At 39.8% G+C, this 17758-nt stretch overlaps 1 protein-coding gene across 1 annotated transcript in view; it reads right to left on the bottom strand.

Moving 5' to 3' along the window:
- Window positions 1–5214: 5214 nt before the first annotated feature.
- The window catches only part of COL23A1 (collagen type XXIII alpha 1 chain), a 324183-nt gene continuing 311639 nt past the window's right edge, over window positions 5215–17758 (bottom strand). The window contains exons 29-32 of the mRNA XM_030572434.1: window positions 16929–17015; window positions 14827–14904; window positions 12156–12194; window positions 5215–9888 (exon numbers count right to left, since the gene is read on the bottom strand). Coding sequence (XP_030428294.1) covers window positions 9838–9888; window positions 12156–12194; window positions 14827–14904; window positions 16929–17015 — 255 coding nt within the window. The 3' untranslated portion in view covers window positions 5215–9837. The remainder of the gene's footprint in view (window positions 9889–12155; window positions 12195–14826; window positions 14905–16928; window positions 17016–17758) is intronic.

Genomic DNA, 17758 nt, shown 5'->3' with positions numbered 1-17758 from the left:
GGGGCGCGCCGGCCCAGTGCGCTTCCCGCCAACTCCCCCGGTCTCCCGCTGCTGAGACCCGGCAGAGCACGGGTAGGGGAGAAGGGGGGATTAGACTGGCACCCTCAGGAGCATTTCTGCCTCATGCCCCCACGGGCTGCCCCAGACCAGTTCTCTGCCGGCCTCCCTCTCGGGGCCACGGAGAGGGGAGGATGGGCGCGCTGGGGGCAGGTCACTTAGCCAGTCTGTCTCTCTCACCCCAGCCTCCTCACTTCCAAGGGGCAGAAAACCCATCCACCGGCCTACACCCAGCCAGACGGGAACCCTTGCAATACGCAGTTAAGCCTTGTATACAGGAGCAGATTACACTGTTCCAGCCTACAGTATGAATCGAAGCTCATGGTGTTAAACTGGTGCAAACCCGCTTGGGAACACTTTAAAAAGAGTGGCTTATTCTGGCTTGGGTTAGGTCAATTGGGAACAAGCCACTCAAGCGGAAAGACATGTCTCTACTCAGTTTGCTCTAGTTTAACTACATTGGTTAAAAAACCTATTTATGTTAAACTGATGCAGGTTTCTTGTGTAAAGGAGGCCTTAGTTAAGGTATATAAAGTGATCTAAACAATGAGGGTAAATGCTGCAAATTATTCATTATTCAGAACTTGGCATTTCACACAGGTTGTTTTAGTTATTGCATTGTGTCAGCAGGAGCATCACTGCATTCATGTACTTTCTGATCCCATTAAAAAACGCCTTGACAAATACACTGTCTCTTCAATAGAAAAGAATTCACCAGAGAAGAGCAACAAAAATAATAAAAGGTCTAGAAAACATGACCTATGAGGGAAGATTGAAAAAATTGGGTTTATTTAGTTTGGAAAAGATGACAGAGGGGATATGACAACAGTTTTCAAGTACATAAAAGGTTGTTACAAGGAGGAGAGAGAAGAATTGTTCTTTGTAACCTCTAAGGATAGGACAAACTATGGGCTTAAATTGCAGAAAGGGAGGTTTAGGCTGGACATCAGGAAAAACTTAACTGTCAGGGTGGGTAAGCACTGGAATAAATTGCCTAGGGAGGTGGTGGAATCTCCATCATGGGAGATTTTTAAGAGCAGGTTAGACAAACACCTGTCAGGAATGGGTCGAGATAATCCTTAGTCCTGCCATGAGTGCAGGGGACTGGACTAGATGACCACTCGAGGTCCTTTCTAGTCCTATGATTCTGTGATCACTTTCAGACTGCTTGTCTGGATTCCAGTTTTCTGTGGAGATTATACCAGTGAAGTAGGTGACTCTTTAGAATTCAGATGGCATTAATAAAAATAATTTTATGTCACTGGCCTGGGCCCTTCCAAATCCTCATTATCTGTGTTGTAAGGTTCTCTCTTTCAAATATTTATATTTTAAGGCAGGTGTTTCTATATCTAAAAATTAATTGTGGTGTGTGTTTTTGTGGGCTACCTTTTGAGAACATTGTCCAACATCACACAATATATACCCCATAGTCTTAAGCGAAGAAAAGTTTGTATTCCCATATTCCCGTATTTGCTCAGTGAAAGAGTAGCAGAGCTGACAATGCTGGAGAAAAATGGCTTACTCTCAAACTGGTAAAGAGGGAACATGAACAACAGGGGAAATACTATCATTAGTTCAGATTGGTCACATTAACTTATTTTCACAGATTTGTTTACACTGAGGACTGTGGATTGGAAGAACTGTTGAAAGCCTGAGGGGAATTCTCCCACTCATTGCATAAAAAGTTTGCCCTGTTTTAATAAATGTTAGAAAACAATGCCTGCAACCACTAATGTTCTGGAGTAAGCAGTCTGCAGAGATTGCAAGCCTGAGTCCTTTGTGAACTGTTTGAAACAGTTTGCTAGATCCTTACTGATTAGAAAATAGGGTCATAAATAAATTGCATATTTACTTGCAGCTGTGGACAGATTTACTTGATAAATACAAGAGGAATTTAATTTCTGTGTAAATGTGAATGATTTGGAAACAATGACCTATCATGGACTCAAAACTATGTTGATTTTAAAGTCAAATTCATTTGTTTCATATTAGTGACTTGTTTAATAACTAAACATACATTAAAGGGGAAATAAGGTTAATTTTTATTTGAATTCTTGCCTCATTAAAAACATTTAATAGTTATTTAAAACAAACTTTTAGAATTTAGAAAGTTTTAGTTACAGATGCTGCAATTTGATATATATTCACACCATCATAAAAACAACTTCTAAAAGGAGGCAGTTTTTAAAAAAAAAAAAAAAGAGTCCAAATATTAATTTATTACAGATTAAAACACAATGAAGAAATGGTTTTGAGGATTTCAAAATAATGCACTGTTCATTGCAGTTATAAAATAGAAATAAAATGATGCAGTATTAGTTAATACCATTTTAACATAACAAACAATGGATAAGAAGCACTATTAATGCCTTTTCAAAAACAAACTGTTGTTCCCCAAAATTATGACTAAATATAACACTTCTCTTGGCATGTACATTATAACAGTGTATAAAAGGGTTTAAAGATAAAAGACTTGCTAAATACCTCTTTTGTATAAAAGGTACCTATATTTGTTTTAGAAAAGCAATACATTTTACTGAAACTTAGGAAAGCATTGTATAAAATACTATGTAAATACATTCAAACAGAACTGTTACAAGAGGCCCAACATGCAAAAAAACACTTACTCATGTGGGTAGATGAACAGATGCAACTGAAGTGAATGTGATTACCCACATGAATAAGGAACGCATGCATAGCAGTTTATAGGATCAGGCCCTACTGACATAATGAAACCAAGGTGAGCTAATACACTTTTTTATATTCTTCTAAATACTGTATAAATAGGTCAGATTTTCATTTAGTACAAAATACTAACTGTTGTAGCTTCTTGAACTGCAGATAATTGCACTTAAGATTATAAAATGAGTGCAGTTTAAAAAGACTTGTATATCCACCCAAAATAATACTGTATGGAGCAATAGATAGCAGGTGGTTTTGTTTGCACTTTGATTATTTGGATTGTAAACTGATTGTAGCCTTAATTTCCTGCTCATTGGAATTTCCAGCTGTATGTTTTATCATACTGAATATATTTTTTTTCCTGTGAGATGCAGAAAGTAAAACATGAAAGGTAAATGGAGAAAAACAAACAGTGCAAGATAAAAATTATTGTATTCTGAGTATTTCTACAATATTGCATTCCACCACATTGACATTACTAACCAGAATGCACCCAGTAAGAGACTGATCCAGCTTTCATTTTAGCCAATGGACCTAATGCTGAAACTCAATGAGTAATTGGGTGCTAAGCACTTTGCAAAATCAGGTCCTAACTATATTTATGTTTAACTGTTAAACAAATCTGAAAATACAAACTCAATTTCACACACTCAAAATAAATTGCAAAACCTAGGGTCTATACATAACACTTTCTGAAGATGTGTACAAATCAGTGTTTATCATCAGAAAAAGCAGCAGGGCAGGTCTTAATGAGTTACAGATTTTGTATTTTAAATATATGCATGAGATTCCTCCATTTTTACTTCCCTCTTTTTAATACGTCTTTGTTGTATAATGGAGCCTCACAAAAATAATTAGCTGACTGTTCACATTACATGAAACTCAGCAACAATGAGGCAGCCTCTACCAACCAGCCTGTAGTACACAGGAATTCATTGGTTTTACAGCAGATGAAAGGAGAATTGTAAACTGCCAATATACTGTTCCCTACAGTCAATGGTTTTGATAACTGCCAGTTCTAACATAAAAATGACCATACTGCATCAGACCAAAGGTCCATCCAGCCCAGTATGCTGTCTGCCAACAGTGGCCAATGCCAGGTGCCCCAGAGGGAGTGAACCTAATAGGTAATCAAGTGATCTTTCTCCTGCCAGCCAGCCCCACCCTCTGACAAACAGAGGCTAGGGACACCCTTCCTTACCCATCCTGGCAAATAACCATTAATAGACTAAACCTCCATGAATTTATCTAGTTCTCTTTTAAACCATATTATATAGTCCTAGCCTTCACATTTCTAATGCATTGAAAGCTGATGCCTCAATATCTTTTTCTGGCTCCCTTTAAATTCTCTAGAATACTATATAGTCTCTGCAGTATATTCTCATATGCCCTGTCCAGTTCAGTTTTAAATTATTGAAATGACAGGTTTTCACCACTTACTGTAGGCTCATATTCCACAAAATAATATTAGAACATTTTTGCTCATGATGATTAAATGAAATACATGCAAGAGTCACACAATTAAAATTATATATTAAATCATGAACCAACTGTAAGCAAGAGAGACTGAGTGCAAATTAAGAAGAGCAATTGTACTCAGGGGTTTACTTTGATGTTCAGTAGACTACCAACGGAAGTAGATGAAACTACTAGTCACCAAAGTGTTTAAAACTGGGTTAGATTCATATATGGGATTTACAACAATCTTGGGTACAGCTGCCAAAGACTAGTTGATCCCCTAACAAAATGCAGTGGGCATGGACTAAAGCAGGGGTTGGCAACCTTTCAGAAGTGTTGTCCGGGTCTTCATTTATACACACTAATTTAAGGCTTCACGTGCCAGTAATACATTTTAACATTTTTTAGAAGGTCTCTCTATGTCTATATATTATTTAACCAAAACTACTGTTATGTGCAAAGTAAACAAGGCTGTCAAAATGTTTCAGAAGCTTTATTTAAAATTAAATTAAAATGCAGATCTTATCAGTTTAGTGTGATCCTTGCCCTGGCTTTTCCTTGCTGAGTTTTCCAATGTCTGCACACAGGCTTCTGAGTGATCAGTTGTTAACCATCTGGAACCCCAGATCAGCAGCTGAGGTGAGTGGAGCTGGCGGCTGGTAGGGCTGAGCAGGGCAGGAAGCCTGGACCCTGTGTGGCAGGGGGCCTGCGCTGGAACTCCAACCGGAAGCAAGGTGAGTGGGATTGTGGTGGGGACCCCGGCTGCCAAGGGGCCAGCAGCCGGAAACCCAGAGCAGTGACTGAGCAGCTCAGTCCACCCCTGCTCTTAAGTTTTGGCCTCCGGCTCCTGCCAGCTGGGGTCTCAGCCTGCTGCCAGCCTGGGGTTCCTTCACCCAGGCCGGCAGCGGGCGCTGAATGGGACCCATGGTGGGACCCCGGCTGGCAGGAGCCAGCGGCGGAAACCCCAGAGCGGCAGCGGGCTGAGCGGCTCAGCCAGCCACTGCATGTCATCAAAAATCGGCTCACATGCCACCTTTGGCACGTGTGCCGTAGGTTGCCAACTCCTGGACTAAAGTGATCAGTTGTTCTTCCTTCCTAATTTTCTGCATTCCTAGAATAGTTATTCTTAGCAGTGAAACAGTTAATCTCTGCATAAAGGTGGTCTTGTAGGGCTGCCAAGGTCAGTAACACCCAAGGCAACATGCCACATCTGTGCCAGTCGTACAAATTAAAGTGACTTGGGCAGCTTGAAATCTGTGAAAATACTTCATTAAATACTTCAAAAAAATTCTTGCTAACAGATAGGAAGCCCAGTTCTATCTATTAAGTGCACCAGCAAATATTTACTTATAAATCGGTTTTTATCATTGTCCAGTAAAAAATGCTTATGAAATAAAAACAATCACATGCATAAAATGAGGGAAAGCAATACTGAGGTTACAGTGCATCCTAATTGAAACAAGTATCATTAAAAAAAAAAGATGTCCAAATTCTACTCTTAGCTACACTGGTGTAAATTCTGTTGAGTAGAACTGGGCCAAGAATATATAGTACTTGTCTAAGGATAATTTTTTTAAGAGCAGCTTTTATTGTTTACATTTTATAGTCAGATTTTTAATTCTCTATTTGTACATTTGGCTCATTGTTCAGATAAATCTGTTGACAATATGGAAAATATTTAAGAGTTTTCTCTCCTCTCAAAGAAGTTTGGCTGGTAATCTCAGTCAATTTTTTGTGTGTGTGTCTATCTAAGAAGCACATGAATTAATTACTAGGATAACAATTAAATAAGAACAAATGAGAAGCTTATGGTGTTTCCCATTATGGTGACATGTCAGAAAATGTACAAACTAAAAAAAAATTGAAAATATGAAACTGTCTTTAAATAAATATTATGACGTTTTACAGAGATATTCAACCATAAAAATACAAGAAAGAATTATCCATACTTCTCCCCCAAATTAACATCAGAAAAATCAGATTCCCCTTTCCCTGACATAAAGCTACTTATTTTGCTGGAAAACATATCCTCTAGGGGGCAGCATTAAACAACCATTCAGTTGCCATGCAATCTACCAAAACATGGGTACTACCTCTATTTTTGTTTATTGAATTTTCCTGCCAAAAGGATGCATAATTATACATTATGAAAGGTTATTTATGGCAGAGACTGGCTGTTTGTCATGGCAATAAATCCGGAAGTGTCATGGTATAACAATACTTCAAGTTGTTTGCCACAGGAAGTGATGAGAATATTTAAATGAATACCATTTATTTTATTGTGAATTGCGTAACACAGTTTAGTGGTGTTTAGCTAATAGTTGAAAACTCAAACTCCACTACATGGTATGTAGAGAACACCAAAGTCTTGATCCTGCAGTTGGATTCTTGTGGGTGGAAGAGTCTGCCTGCACACGTCTGACTGCAGGATTGGGGACAAAATTTGTAAAAAATCATGAAGGGCCCTTGCTCCATTGTGGACCGATGCCAGTTGTACACTATCTAGGAATTTGACACTGACACTAAATAAAACAAAAACACAAACAAACAAGAAAACAAATGAACAAAAAAAAAGCAACCCTAAGAACAGGGTTTCTGTCATGGAAGTCTTGGCCATAACAAACATACAGCCTTTTTATAGTAGATAATCATGGTAATATATCTGACAGGCTTAAAAATATGGAATATACTTAATAGATATTTTTGACATAGGTAGATTCCATCCTTTCCAGTTTTAGCATTAACAAGAATGACCAGTTCAGAAAGCACATATCAATGATTTGTTTAGTTAAAGACCATCAGACACCAAACATATGAAAGTATAAAACTGAAAAGCTGACTAAGAAACATTTTATCCTTTGGTTTTCTAGAAAACAGAAGAAATATTTCAGCTTTAGCATTAGGAGAGGACATTCATAGACATTTTAAATATACAAGAGAAATAAGTTCATCATCATTATATATACAGAAAATGTAAGCGGCAACATCTTGATTTCTTAATCTAACTACCAAAAATAACTATCAAGGCTTGGCAAGAAATATTTTCAGCTTGGAGTCAGTTTGGGTTTTCTTCCACTCTCTTTCCTAACTAGAAGAAACATTCCTCGATTAACCTCCAAGTATGTAATTGCATCAACTGCAAACTACAGTCCCCCCCACAAGGGCAGGCTTACATCATCAGATTGTTTAAAATACTGGAAGTGAGTCTACCTCAGGGACCCAATGTCTATATGCTGGTGGCACTGGACTGAAGCTTGCAATGACAGGAAATATTTGGAAAGTAGTCAAGGCCAGAGGATATCTTCCCATTGGGAATTATAGGAAGATCTCCCACCTCTGCTATAGCATTGGTTCAATCACACTGTTGCTTGCACTGATTGTGCTACACGAATGCTAGACCAACAATGGAAAATTTCCCTAAAATTCTGCATAGGCTAGTCTAGACAGGGCAACTGTACTGTAACTGTTACCAAGAATCGGGCATTTAACATGACTGAAATGACAGGGTGCAGCATACGGCCAGACTGCCCTGAACAACCCTGAATGAAATAAACCACTCTAGTTTTAGGGCTTGTTTACATTGCCTTGGCAAAATGCACTAGAGGAGCGTGATTTGTAAAGCACTCCAGTATGCTGTACTCTAAATGCCCCATGTAGATCCTGTTGGTGTGCTCTAAAAGATATCTAAGTTCACGTTAACATAGTCCTGTTTGACTATGTTAACATGAACTAGGGAATTGGGTGCACACTGCCCTTTGTGCCTTTCAGAATCTCCCTTTAAAAGTGATAGCTCACCTCATGAATTAGAAATAATTAAAATGCATTTTTATTGCTAGTTAAAATTATATAATTCCTGTTTCTTGACCTATTAGCTTATCTGAGTTTTAATCAATATAATTATAGAGAAAAGTAAAAAATACAACATACACCTTTATAGTCTTTAAACAAAAAAAGACAAGTAATACAAAATCAAGTGGCTTACAAATATAAGAAATAAAGTTAACTTTTCCTGTGAATCTTTTATGTAGTCCACATCTTCTATCATGATGAGCTGTATGTCCATTTCAAACATTAATCAGTGTACAGGAAATGCACTCTGTTGTCTAGGAGGCTTTCCTAAATAAATCCAGTAGAAATAATGCACCAAGGCATGGATGATCATTCATAGGCATCATTCTTAAACTTTCTATCATCTGTTTGGAGACATTAATGGAGAGCAGCATACAGTACTGAGCACATTATCCTTGTTCATATTATTAGAGCTGGAATTAACTCTGCACTAGGTTAACTTGTACAGGCAAAGCTCAGTAATTCCTGCCTTTATCCCAGTATCCTCACTTCACCACAAGCCTGCATATGCCCAGTAGACTCAATGGAATAATGATCTAAACACAAGGCTTGGATCAACACAATAAGCACCACAGGCACAAAATTTTGATGTTTCCTCTCTCTTTATCCTTTAGTTACATTATGCTACTAAAGAAATGTATTGGGAGGAGCACAGAGATAAAACGATTACAATTTTTTTGCCATGCAACTTTTTCCTTTTAGAGACAACTCTCCTCAGCCAGTTCTAGAGCTCCATCCAAGATGGGAACGCTGTCCGTTCCCTGTGGGTGGTGCACTGCTACTCCACTCTGTATGGCTAGGCATGCAGTTGCAGCTCCTATCCAAGATCAGTGTACTTGATGACTGTGTAATCACTCTAGGTTTCTCCAATCTGCCTGGCTACCTTACTACTCCCTACTAGTACATCACCTACAAAATCAGCATGTCCTAAAAGCCTGGGTTTTGAGCTTTTGGGTAATTAGGCTTTACCTGATATAGGAAATAGGCTCCGATCCCTGTTTACCGGTACATCCAAGTTTTGTCTAGACACTTTTCAATGTCATTGGTGTCTACTGTTAAGCCCTCTCCCCATCCCATAAAGAGAAACCATCAGGCTTTCTGGGTGTTCATTTCTTCAAGAATGGAATGGAACTGGTCAAGGTAACTTGCAGAATGGAATTACTGTGTCACTGAAATCTCAGTTCACCCAGTATTTTTGAGTGGGTATGTGGTATAGACTGAGCCTGAGTTCAAACTCATTTACAGCAAAGAAAAAGAGAGACAGGGAGAAAGAGGTGGAGGAAAAGTATGAGTGTGCAGATCAAATTACATAATGTTCACAAAAGAAGCCCCACCAACCAAGGGAATCAAATACCATATTTCATACTGTGACCTCTTCCAAGTTTTGGGATCCACCCAGTGTAAGTGCTCTCTTGCTTTAGAAAAGACTTTAGCAGAGTTCTCACTATGCGCCAAGCCTAAGATAGCAATTTTTTTTAAAAAGTGTGTTTGGCAGATGAGGTTTCTCAGGTTCTCTGGATTCTGCGGTAAAAAAGACGGAATCCCCAGCAAGACTCTTGCAACTCTTCAGCCACACACTCCAGAAGGTTAAAAGTACGTTTCTTCCCGAGATACAAGTTTTGTCATAAGTAGTTGAAGCATGCACAGATGGCCGAGTTCATCATATTGAGCCAAAACTTTACCATTTCCATCAGGGTGGGAGCATGTAGCAGGGAATGGGGTTGGCTTTGTTTTCTCTGCCAGCTGAAAGTCCTTTCACTTGGCCAGATGACAAATGAGTTTCTTTCATTTCTAGGGCTGCAGTCTTCTTTTCTTTTTTGCTTTCAGCCTTGTTTTTTCACCCTTTTAGTGAGTGTGCAACAGAAATGCAGAGTTGAAAGCCAAATTTAGAAGAGGGATCTTTCTCCTCCATGCTCTAAAGGCACACTAGGCAACAAATTGTCTCAGTACTGTTAGTCCACACAGTAGCATTAGCAGCAAATACGATTATTCCCATCCACTGCGGCTTGTTTGTATATAAACTCCCAACGTTTCCATGCATGTCCTATGGGCTTGGGAAACTTTATAACATTTTAAAAGTCCATAAATGACAGCATCCAGTATAAAAAAGTTCAATATATTACTGTTGATATTTTTTTACAAAAATTAAAAGACCAAAATATGTCACATTATTTACATACTTTATGCTTCATGGTTAGAGATCACTGAAAAAAACACACAGACAATGTTTTAATCACAAAGACAGGAATGTTTCTTTACACTCATTCACTGCAAAATAGTTAATTATTGTTAATGCTGTAAGAACTGACCCCTTTTGACTTTTTAATATTAAACAACTAAATGAATCAACATAGAATTAAATACTGTTCCTTTAAGGCCCTGCCCACATTCCGAGTTTGTAACCAGCTAGTAATGTGGTCGACTCTGAACTTGATTTATATCCCTATACCACATGGTTAAAATCTGATTAGTAACTGGTCAGCTACCAATGTCCCAGCATTGCCAGAGTGTTAGTCTGGCATATACTTCTCTGCCTGTAACTAGTTTACAGTACTGTTCTTTAGTGATATGGAGAAAATGCCCTAACCATACGCAGGCAATAGGTTTGGGCAGTCCTCCTTCCTAGCTGTTTGTGCACTAGATATCCCACAATGCACTGTCCTGTGTGCTGCTGCTCTTGTGTGCGCATGTCATTTAGATGCTTTATCCCCACTACTGAGGCACTATGGAAGAGATGCCCAGATTTTCCTAGAACGCACTGATACAAACACTTTCAGGCAGTGTGGCTGGCGTGGACACATTATTGTGATGGCAGAAATACTCCTGTATCGAGGTGCTGGAACTAGGGGTGTTGGGGGTGCAGCAGCACCCCATGGCTTGAAGTTGTAATAACCAAATATGCAATTTCTGTTTTCAGCACCACCACTATAAAAATTGTTCCAGCATCCCTGTCCTGTATGGAACCAAATGATTTATAACTTGGTTAAAGAGACCAAAACTCTATCTGGTTTCAAAATCATGGCTAAAAGCTAGAGTATGGGCAGACCTTAACAGAGAACTGTAAAGCTAGAATGGAAATTAAGTTAAACCCAGATTTCTGAGCCAACCATCTTCACTAATCAGGTGGCAGAAGACATTCAGCACAGGAACAAGCTTCCACCTTTCCTGATTCAATAAAGCTATCCCGGACAGTAATTTCACAAGCACTATGGCATCCTTGAAAACCATGGTATCTGTGCTGTCATAAAATGATACACTCTCAAAAATTGCTATATTCTCAAATACTTTGTGGTTGGTTGATGTCATCAAGAGGATTTTATACTGGGAAAAAGTAATTTCAATACATTTATTTGAAACTTATTGCTGAGGAAGCATTCGGCACAATCCCCATTCTGAATTGCCTGGTTAGACTGGGGGATATTTATCTAAAAAATCTGGGCTTAACTTAGTTTTCATTTGAGCACAATAACTTCGACATCTAATTTTTTTTCATATTATTATATTTCCTAAATGGACTAGATATACACATGCTATACACATACCCCTACACTCTCTGGGCAAGATTAGCTGTTTGGCAGGTACAAATATTTGTCAGTGTAATTTAGGCCACTTGGATGCATAAACATCTAAGTGTGCTTACAAAGCAGGTACAAAGAGCTCTAAGTGACCCAGGGCTCAAACCTGCAAATTTTTGCACACTGAGTAGCTTTCATTATATGAACGATCCCATTTCCCTAAATGTGAGCTACCCATATTAATCAAGTTACAAAACTGACTAACTATGCACATGACTGGGTCCCTAAACTGGAAGTGCAAAAATGGAGCCTTGGTAAAGCCAGGCCTGAAAAAAACTGGCTCTTTATGGACAAGGTTTATGAGTAAGGTATTCAGCAATTGTCAGCTATGGAGTTTCTTGCACTTCCTCTGTAGCATCTGGTTCTACTATTGTAAGAAACAGGGATACATAAGTTCTGCTCTGATCTGGTACGGCCATTTCTATGTAAGGTACGTTCTCCTTTGCACAGTTTAAGTGAAGCTCAGAAATACAAACAAAAGCTCAAAATGCAACCAAATTCAAACCACTGCCAAAGCAAGGAGCTTCACTCTACCTTGTGCCAACATCCCGGTACTGGCAGTCCATCTGGTCCCTGAAAAAAATTAATTCACAGGTGTCATTTCTGTTGGAAGTTACCTAAGTGTCATGCTGAAAAAAATGCAGGCCATTCATCATGATGGTGTAAGATTCAGCAGAACAGCTGACAAAGACTGACTCTAATTACCATGCAAAAAAGTATGTTTGTATATAAACAAAAATACATATGCAAGAGAAATAATTAGTGTATCAGGAGTAATAACAAAACTTGGAATCATAATGAATTCATTTCACAATGTGATTTAAAAGGCTGTGGGGTTTATGCTGTCAGAAGCATGTATGGAGTGAATTCTGCAGGAACACACAGCTTTTGGTGGTTTTCTTGTTTAATTTTTTTTTTTTAAATGACATCTCAGTTTCTTTAGTCTGATCCTGCAACACTTAATCCTTTGAGAAGTCCAGAGTCATTCCACTGATTTCAATAAGATTTCATTTAGATTGTAAATGAGCCCATCCTTTTGTTCTGCTTTTGTACACCACCCAACACAATAGAGTCCTGGTCCATGACCAGGGCTTCTAGGCATTACAGTAATACAAATAATAATGACTCATGGAGTAACAGACTACTCAGTGGGAGCACAGGTGTAAAGATTGAGCCTTTTATGCTTAGTTACAGACACACAGAGGTATCAGAGTCCTGTGAAGATCAGAAAATGGTAAAGTTTGGCTATAGTGAGGGGGAAAAAATTAACCATGTGCATGTGACACATAAATTAATTAACCTATCCTTAGAAGGAAAAGGGGCTAGATGTGAATATGAACCAACTCTCCAGCTCAAAGCCACATTGGAAGAAATAGCAGATTAAGCCACCTATATATACTCAGTTTTTGGTGCTGGATTTTTAAAGAGCATGAGGCCATCTGTGTGCATTCTGCACATGTAAATTACTGTGTGTGCCTGTGAAAATTGGGTGTTCACACATAAGTCGGTAAAAAGGTAACTAATTAAGTATTGTGTGTGAAAACACCAAGTCTGTGTGCACAGTCATGGTAACTGTGGGTAAGCATAAGTGAAAAATGCACATGGACCTTGGGCCGCTCCTTTTAAAAACCAGGCCCCTACTGTCCATCATTTCACAGCCTCTTACTTATATTGTGCATTAACTTCAATAAGATAACCTAACCTACATGAAGCCCAGTGTGACAGATGTGGCAGGGGAATGACACTCTCCCAACATTACTCACGTCATGATACACAGCTCATGCTATAGTAACACATCTTTTACTGTATCATTACAGAGTGATTATAACAACATGTTTGATCTTAGTGCTGCGTCCACATAAAACTTTGAATTTCTGAGGAAGTACCTTTGAAAGAGAGCACTTTGCCAAACCATTTGAACACTATTTGCTAGAGGTAAATGCCTTCCCTCTTCTGCTGGGGGTACAGTGGGATGGGAGTAGGAATCCAGCTTTTACATTCAGACATCCATCAGTCAAAGCCAACCCTGAGCCTACTCTGTCTTGTCCTGCACTTTCTGCTGGCAAGATGACTCAGGGTTCAAGCATGACCTGTTCTCCTCCTTTGGTTCTTGCTAAGTACAGTAAAGTCAGCATCTTGCCCCAGACAAGAACTTTTCATAAAAAATATACAACCCATATATTTATTTTGGCAATAATAATAATCACCCGACTTTATATAGCACCTTTCCCCCTAGAGGATCCCAAAGCACTTTACAGACTTAAAAACTAATTTGCAAACACTACACAGGGAGCATGCTATCTACTCCTAGACTGAAACAGCACACAGCAACACTATGCAGCAGGTCAGGAACTACTCAAACGAAGGGTCAGGTATAGGTTAATCCACATGCATAGTAGTTAGGAAATGAAAATACTGTATCAGCAAGTGTATATACTGTCTACATACAGAAGAAACCAGATTCCATTTACAGTGAATGCCATTAAAATCTTGATATTTACCACACCTTGGTATTTACCTGTACTGAAGTATTCCCTGTAATTCAGGGCTTTGGAGCAGAGCCCAGAGCTGGAGCATGGAGCAGCTCTGGAGCAGTGGAGCTGCAGGTTTTTGCCTGGAGCTGGAGCGGAGCCAGAGCACAGCTCCAAAGCCCTGCTGTAATTTGAATGGGAAATACTTTGGTAGATAAAACTATTCTGAACAGCAAAGGTCAAGAGTTCAGTGGAGTCTCCTGCATATATTTGGTTTCTTTGATCCATGTGGGAACCTGTTTAACTTTGTGGAAGAATGACTGTGTACTGCCCTTTGGTTGCTTGGAAGAAGAATATAGACCAGCTAAACATGCATATTTTTCTATGTTTCTCACAGCAAGCGCCTTCAGTTGTCCATGCAGAGTCACTTTCCACAGCACAGCCAAGCACACACCTTTTCACATAATCTTTGCACTTTAACCTGTTGACTTGACAGCTAGTATGTGCAGGCAACTGGATTCTGACACAACAAATGCTCTTTCAATGCATGGCCTGTCAGTGTACTCCTATGACCACCATTCCACAGAAGTACAAACTGGCTCTGAATCTAATGTGTGTTTCCTTCTCTCTTTACGGGAATGCACTCATATATCCCTCATGAAAGGGCTTTGCAGCTGCAGAAACCATTAGACACACAAGCCATACAAGAAAGGAAAAGATAAGAGATACTATACCAAAGAGCAGGGTGTGCTCAACTCATGCAGGCTTGGTAAGCCTGGCTCCCCTTTATCGCCTTTAATATTACGATCTCCCTGTTTAAAAATGAACTGCTTGTTGAGATTGATGAAAGACACAGAAAAGTTACTTAAACACCCATAATTTCATCAGCAACAGAAAGAAAATGGGTTCAAATTACTGTAAATCTATTTTTGATGACAAGAATAGCAAATTCGTCTAGACACCATCAACTCTGTCATCAGACAAGCGTCTTATAACTTTGTAACAGCAAATTTAAAACCATGGAAGTAAAATAATTTGACACATAAAGAAAGCTAATCCATAGAAGCCAAAATGAGTTACAAATGCTGGTATAGCTTATGCCAGTTTCCTGAACAAAGTAAGGTATGCCGACCAAAGCACTTCTTTGCTGGTATATCTGCGTCTACACCAGAGCTTTTGCCAGCACAGCTCTGTTGGTCAGAGGTAGGGAGAAGGAAGAAAAAAAAAAATCACATCTCTGACTGACAAGCTATGTTGGCAAAAGTTTCAAGTGTAGACCAGGCCTAACAAAGAATCGTTCCTTGTTTAAAGCATGTACCTCACAGTAGATCAGTATGGCTGGAATAAGTTTTAACCACTGATTGAAAAAAAATGTTACTTTAATAAATAAAAAAAGTAACTCATCCATAATTCTCAAAGCATTTTACCAAGATGGATAAGCACCAATACACCCATTCTACAGGTATAAAGAAAACAGTAGTTTAGAAAAGGAGGACTACCTTAACCTGAAGAGCTTTGTGTAGCCGAGAGCTTGTCTCTTTCACCAACAGAAGTTGGTCCAATAAAAGCTATTAACTCACTCACCTGTCTACTTTGACATAAACCAGAATCTAATTGTGCTATCTAGGCCAGTGGTGGGCAACCTGCAGCCTGTCAGGGTAACCTGCTGGCGGGCCATGAGACAGTTTGTTTACCTTGACTGTCCGTAGGCCTGTCCGCCCGCAGCTCCCAGTGGCCGCACTGCATCCTGCAGCTCCCATTGGCCAGGAAGGATAAACGGCAGCCACTGGGAGCTGCGGGCAGCCATGCCTGCGGACAGTCAATGTAAACTAACTGTCACGCAGCCCGCCAACGGATTACCCTGACGGGCCGTGTGTGGCCCGCAGGTCACAGGTTGCCCACCACTGATCTAGGGCCTATCAAATGAATGTGAAACTCTGGAAACACACACAGTAAATTTGATTAATGCTGGTGTCTAAAACCCAGCAATTCTGAGGATGGAAGATTCTCTGATTCCCTCTCACTCTCAACTAGTCCCAATTGCTGTCTGAAGTGAGACAGCCCTTTGGTCTCATTCTGAGCAGCTGTCAGAGGGACCACTCAATGGCATGCCTCCTCCTCTGGACTCACTGACAGCTTGGGGAATTCACAATAAAAAGGTGCCCCTTGTGCATGGTAGCACAATGTGCCAAGACTGCCAGATCAGTGCTAAAACATGGCCTTTGGACTAATGCATGAGCTTTCCTTATTTCGCAGGAAAGGGTGTCTAATTTTAACCTGAGTTAATTTATAAATTGAGACATTTGCACTGCAATCAACTATAAACTTCTGAAAAAAAAAAGGGGCCAAATTCAGCCCCAGTGCAACCCCACTTAAGTAATGTTTGGTGACTTGAGAATGAAATTTTACTCAATATCGAATCTTCTTCTCATAGTACCACATTGTCCTCCAAATCCCCAAGGTCTGAACAGAAATGTGCTGGGCTAGCAACACTCACCACTCTTTTAAAAAAGTGAACTATCTATCTTTGATTTTTAAATATAATGAGAAGGTCCTTATCTTTATTACTTCAGACAGTTCTTATCTCATAAATAAAGGATCATTACATTGAGCCGATATGTCTTGAGCACTGATGCCTTAGCAGCGCAGATTAAAAGAAACACTGAAAAAAAAAGTCAGAAAACAATAGCAATCTGCTCTGATCTAGTGCAAAATAACTGAGCTGTCAAACACAGCCCTCCAACTGACAGCAGAGTCAAGAGAAGAGTATCATGGGTACTCTTGGTGCCATAGAATGTAAGGTAAAGCTTTCCCCTTGTGCAAAATAATCACATACCACTGGACAAGGCTGATCCAACCCAGGCGGTCCTGGTTCTCCCTTTTGCCCCTTGGCTCCTTTTCTGCCAGGTATTCCTCTTTCTCCCTGTTGACGCCATAAAAAGATTAAACCATGCTTGACAGAGAAGGATGACAGTTCAATTTTAATGTGAGCAAGACTTCCAGTGTTCCCATTTTCACGGAATGATTCACAATGGTGTAGATACACTGAGGCAGTTACAATGATGCAAACCCATAATTAGAAGCAGTCGGAAATTTTCCAGTGGGATGGGTTTCTGTTGGAAAGTGCTGATTCATCAAAATCTAAATGCTGGAATGTTGATTTTGATGAATTTCCATTGAAAATGAGGCAAATTTCTGGTTTTCTGCCAGCTCACCTGTCTTCCCGGCAGCCTGCCCGGCAGATTGTCATGGAGCCAGGGCTCCCAGAACTTCCATGCTCCCCAGCTCCCATGCCAGTTGAGTTTCCTGGGCTGCCCAAGTCCCAGGCAGCCCAGGGAGCCATCTGGCTTGGGAGCACTGGTTCCTAAGTTCCAAGGCTCCTGGTTCAGCTGGGGCTCCCCAGGGCTTCCATGCTCCTATCTCCCCATTAGCCCACCTACGCTGGCTCCAGAGCTTCCCAGCTCCTGGCTCAACTAGGGCTCCCAGCTCCCTACCAGACGGAATTTAGTTTTTAAATTATTGAAACAAATCATTTTGATTTTTCAAAACAATTCTTTCCGCCTGGATTTCTGTGTCATGGAAAATTCAAAATTTGGGGGTTTTGCGCCAAAACCACAATTTTAAAAACTTGAAATCCTCCATGAAATGGAATTACCATTCTTCACC

This window comes from Gopherus evgoodei, chromosome 8 (assembly GCF_007399415.2).
Source record: "Gopherus evgoodei ecotype Sinaloan lineage chromosome 8, rGopEvg1_v1.p, whole genome shotgun sequence".
Classification (NCBI taxonomy): domain Eukaryota; kingdom Metazoa; phylum Chordata; order Testudines; family Testudinidae; genus Gopherus; species Gopherus evgoodei.
Note: the sequence above shows the minus strand (reverse complement) of the source record. Positions and strands in the feature narration are given on the sequence as shown.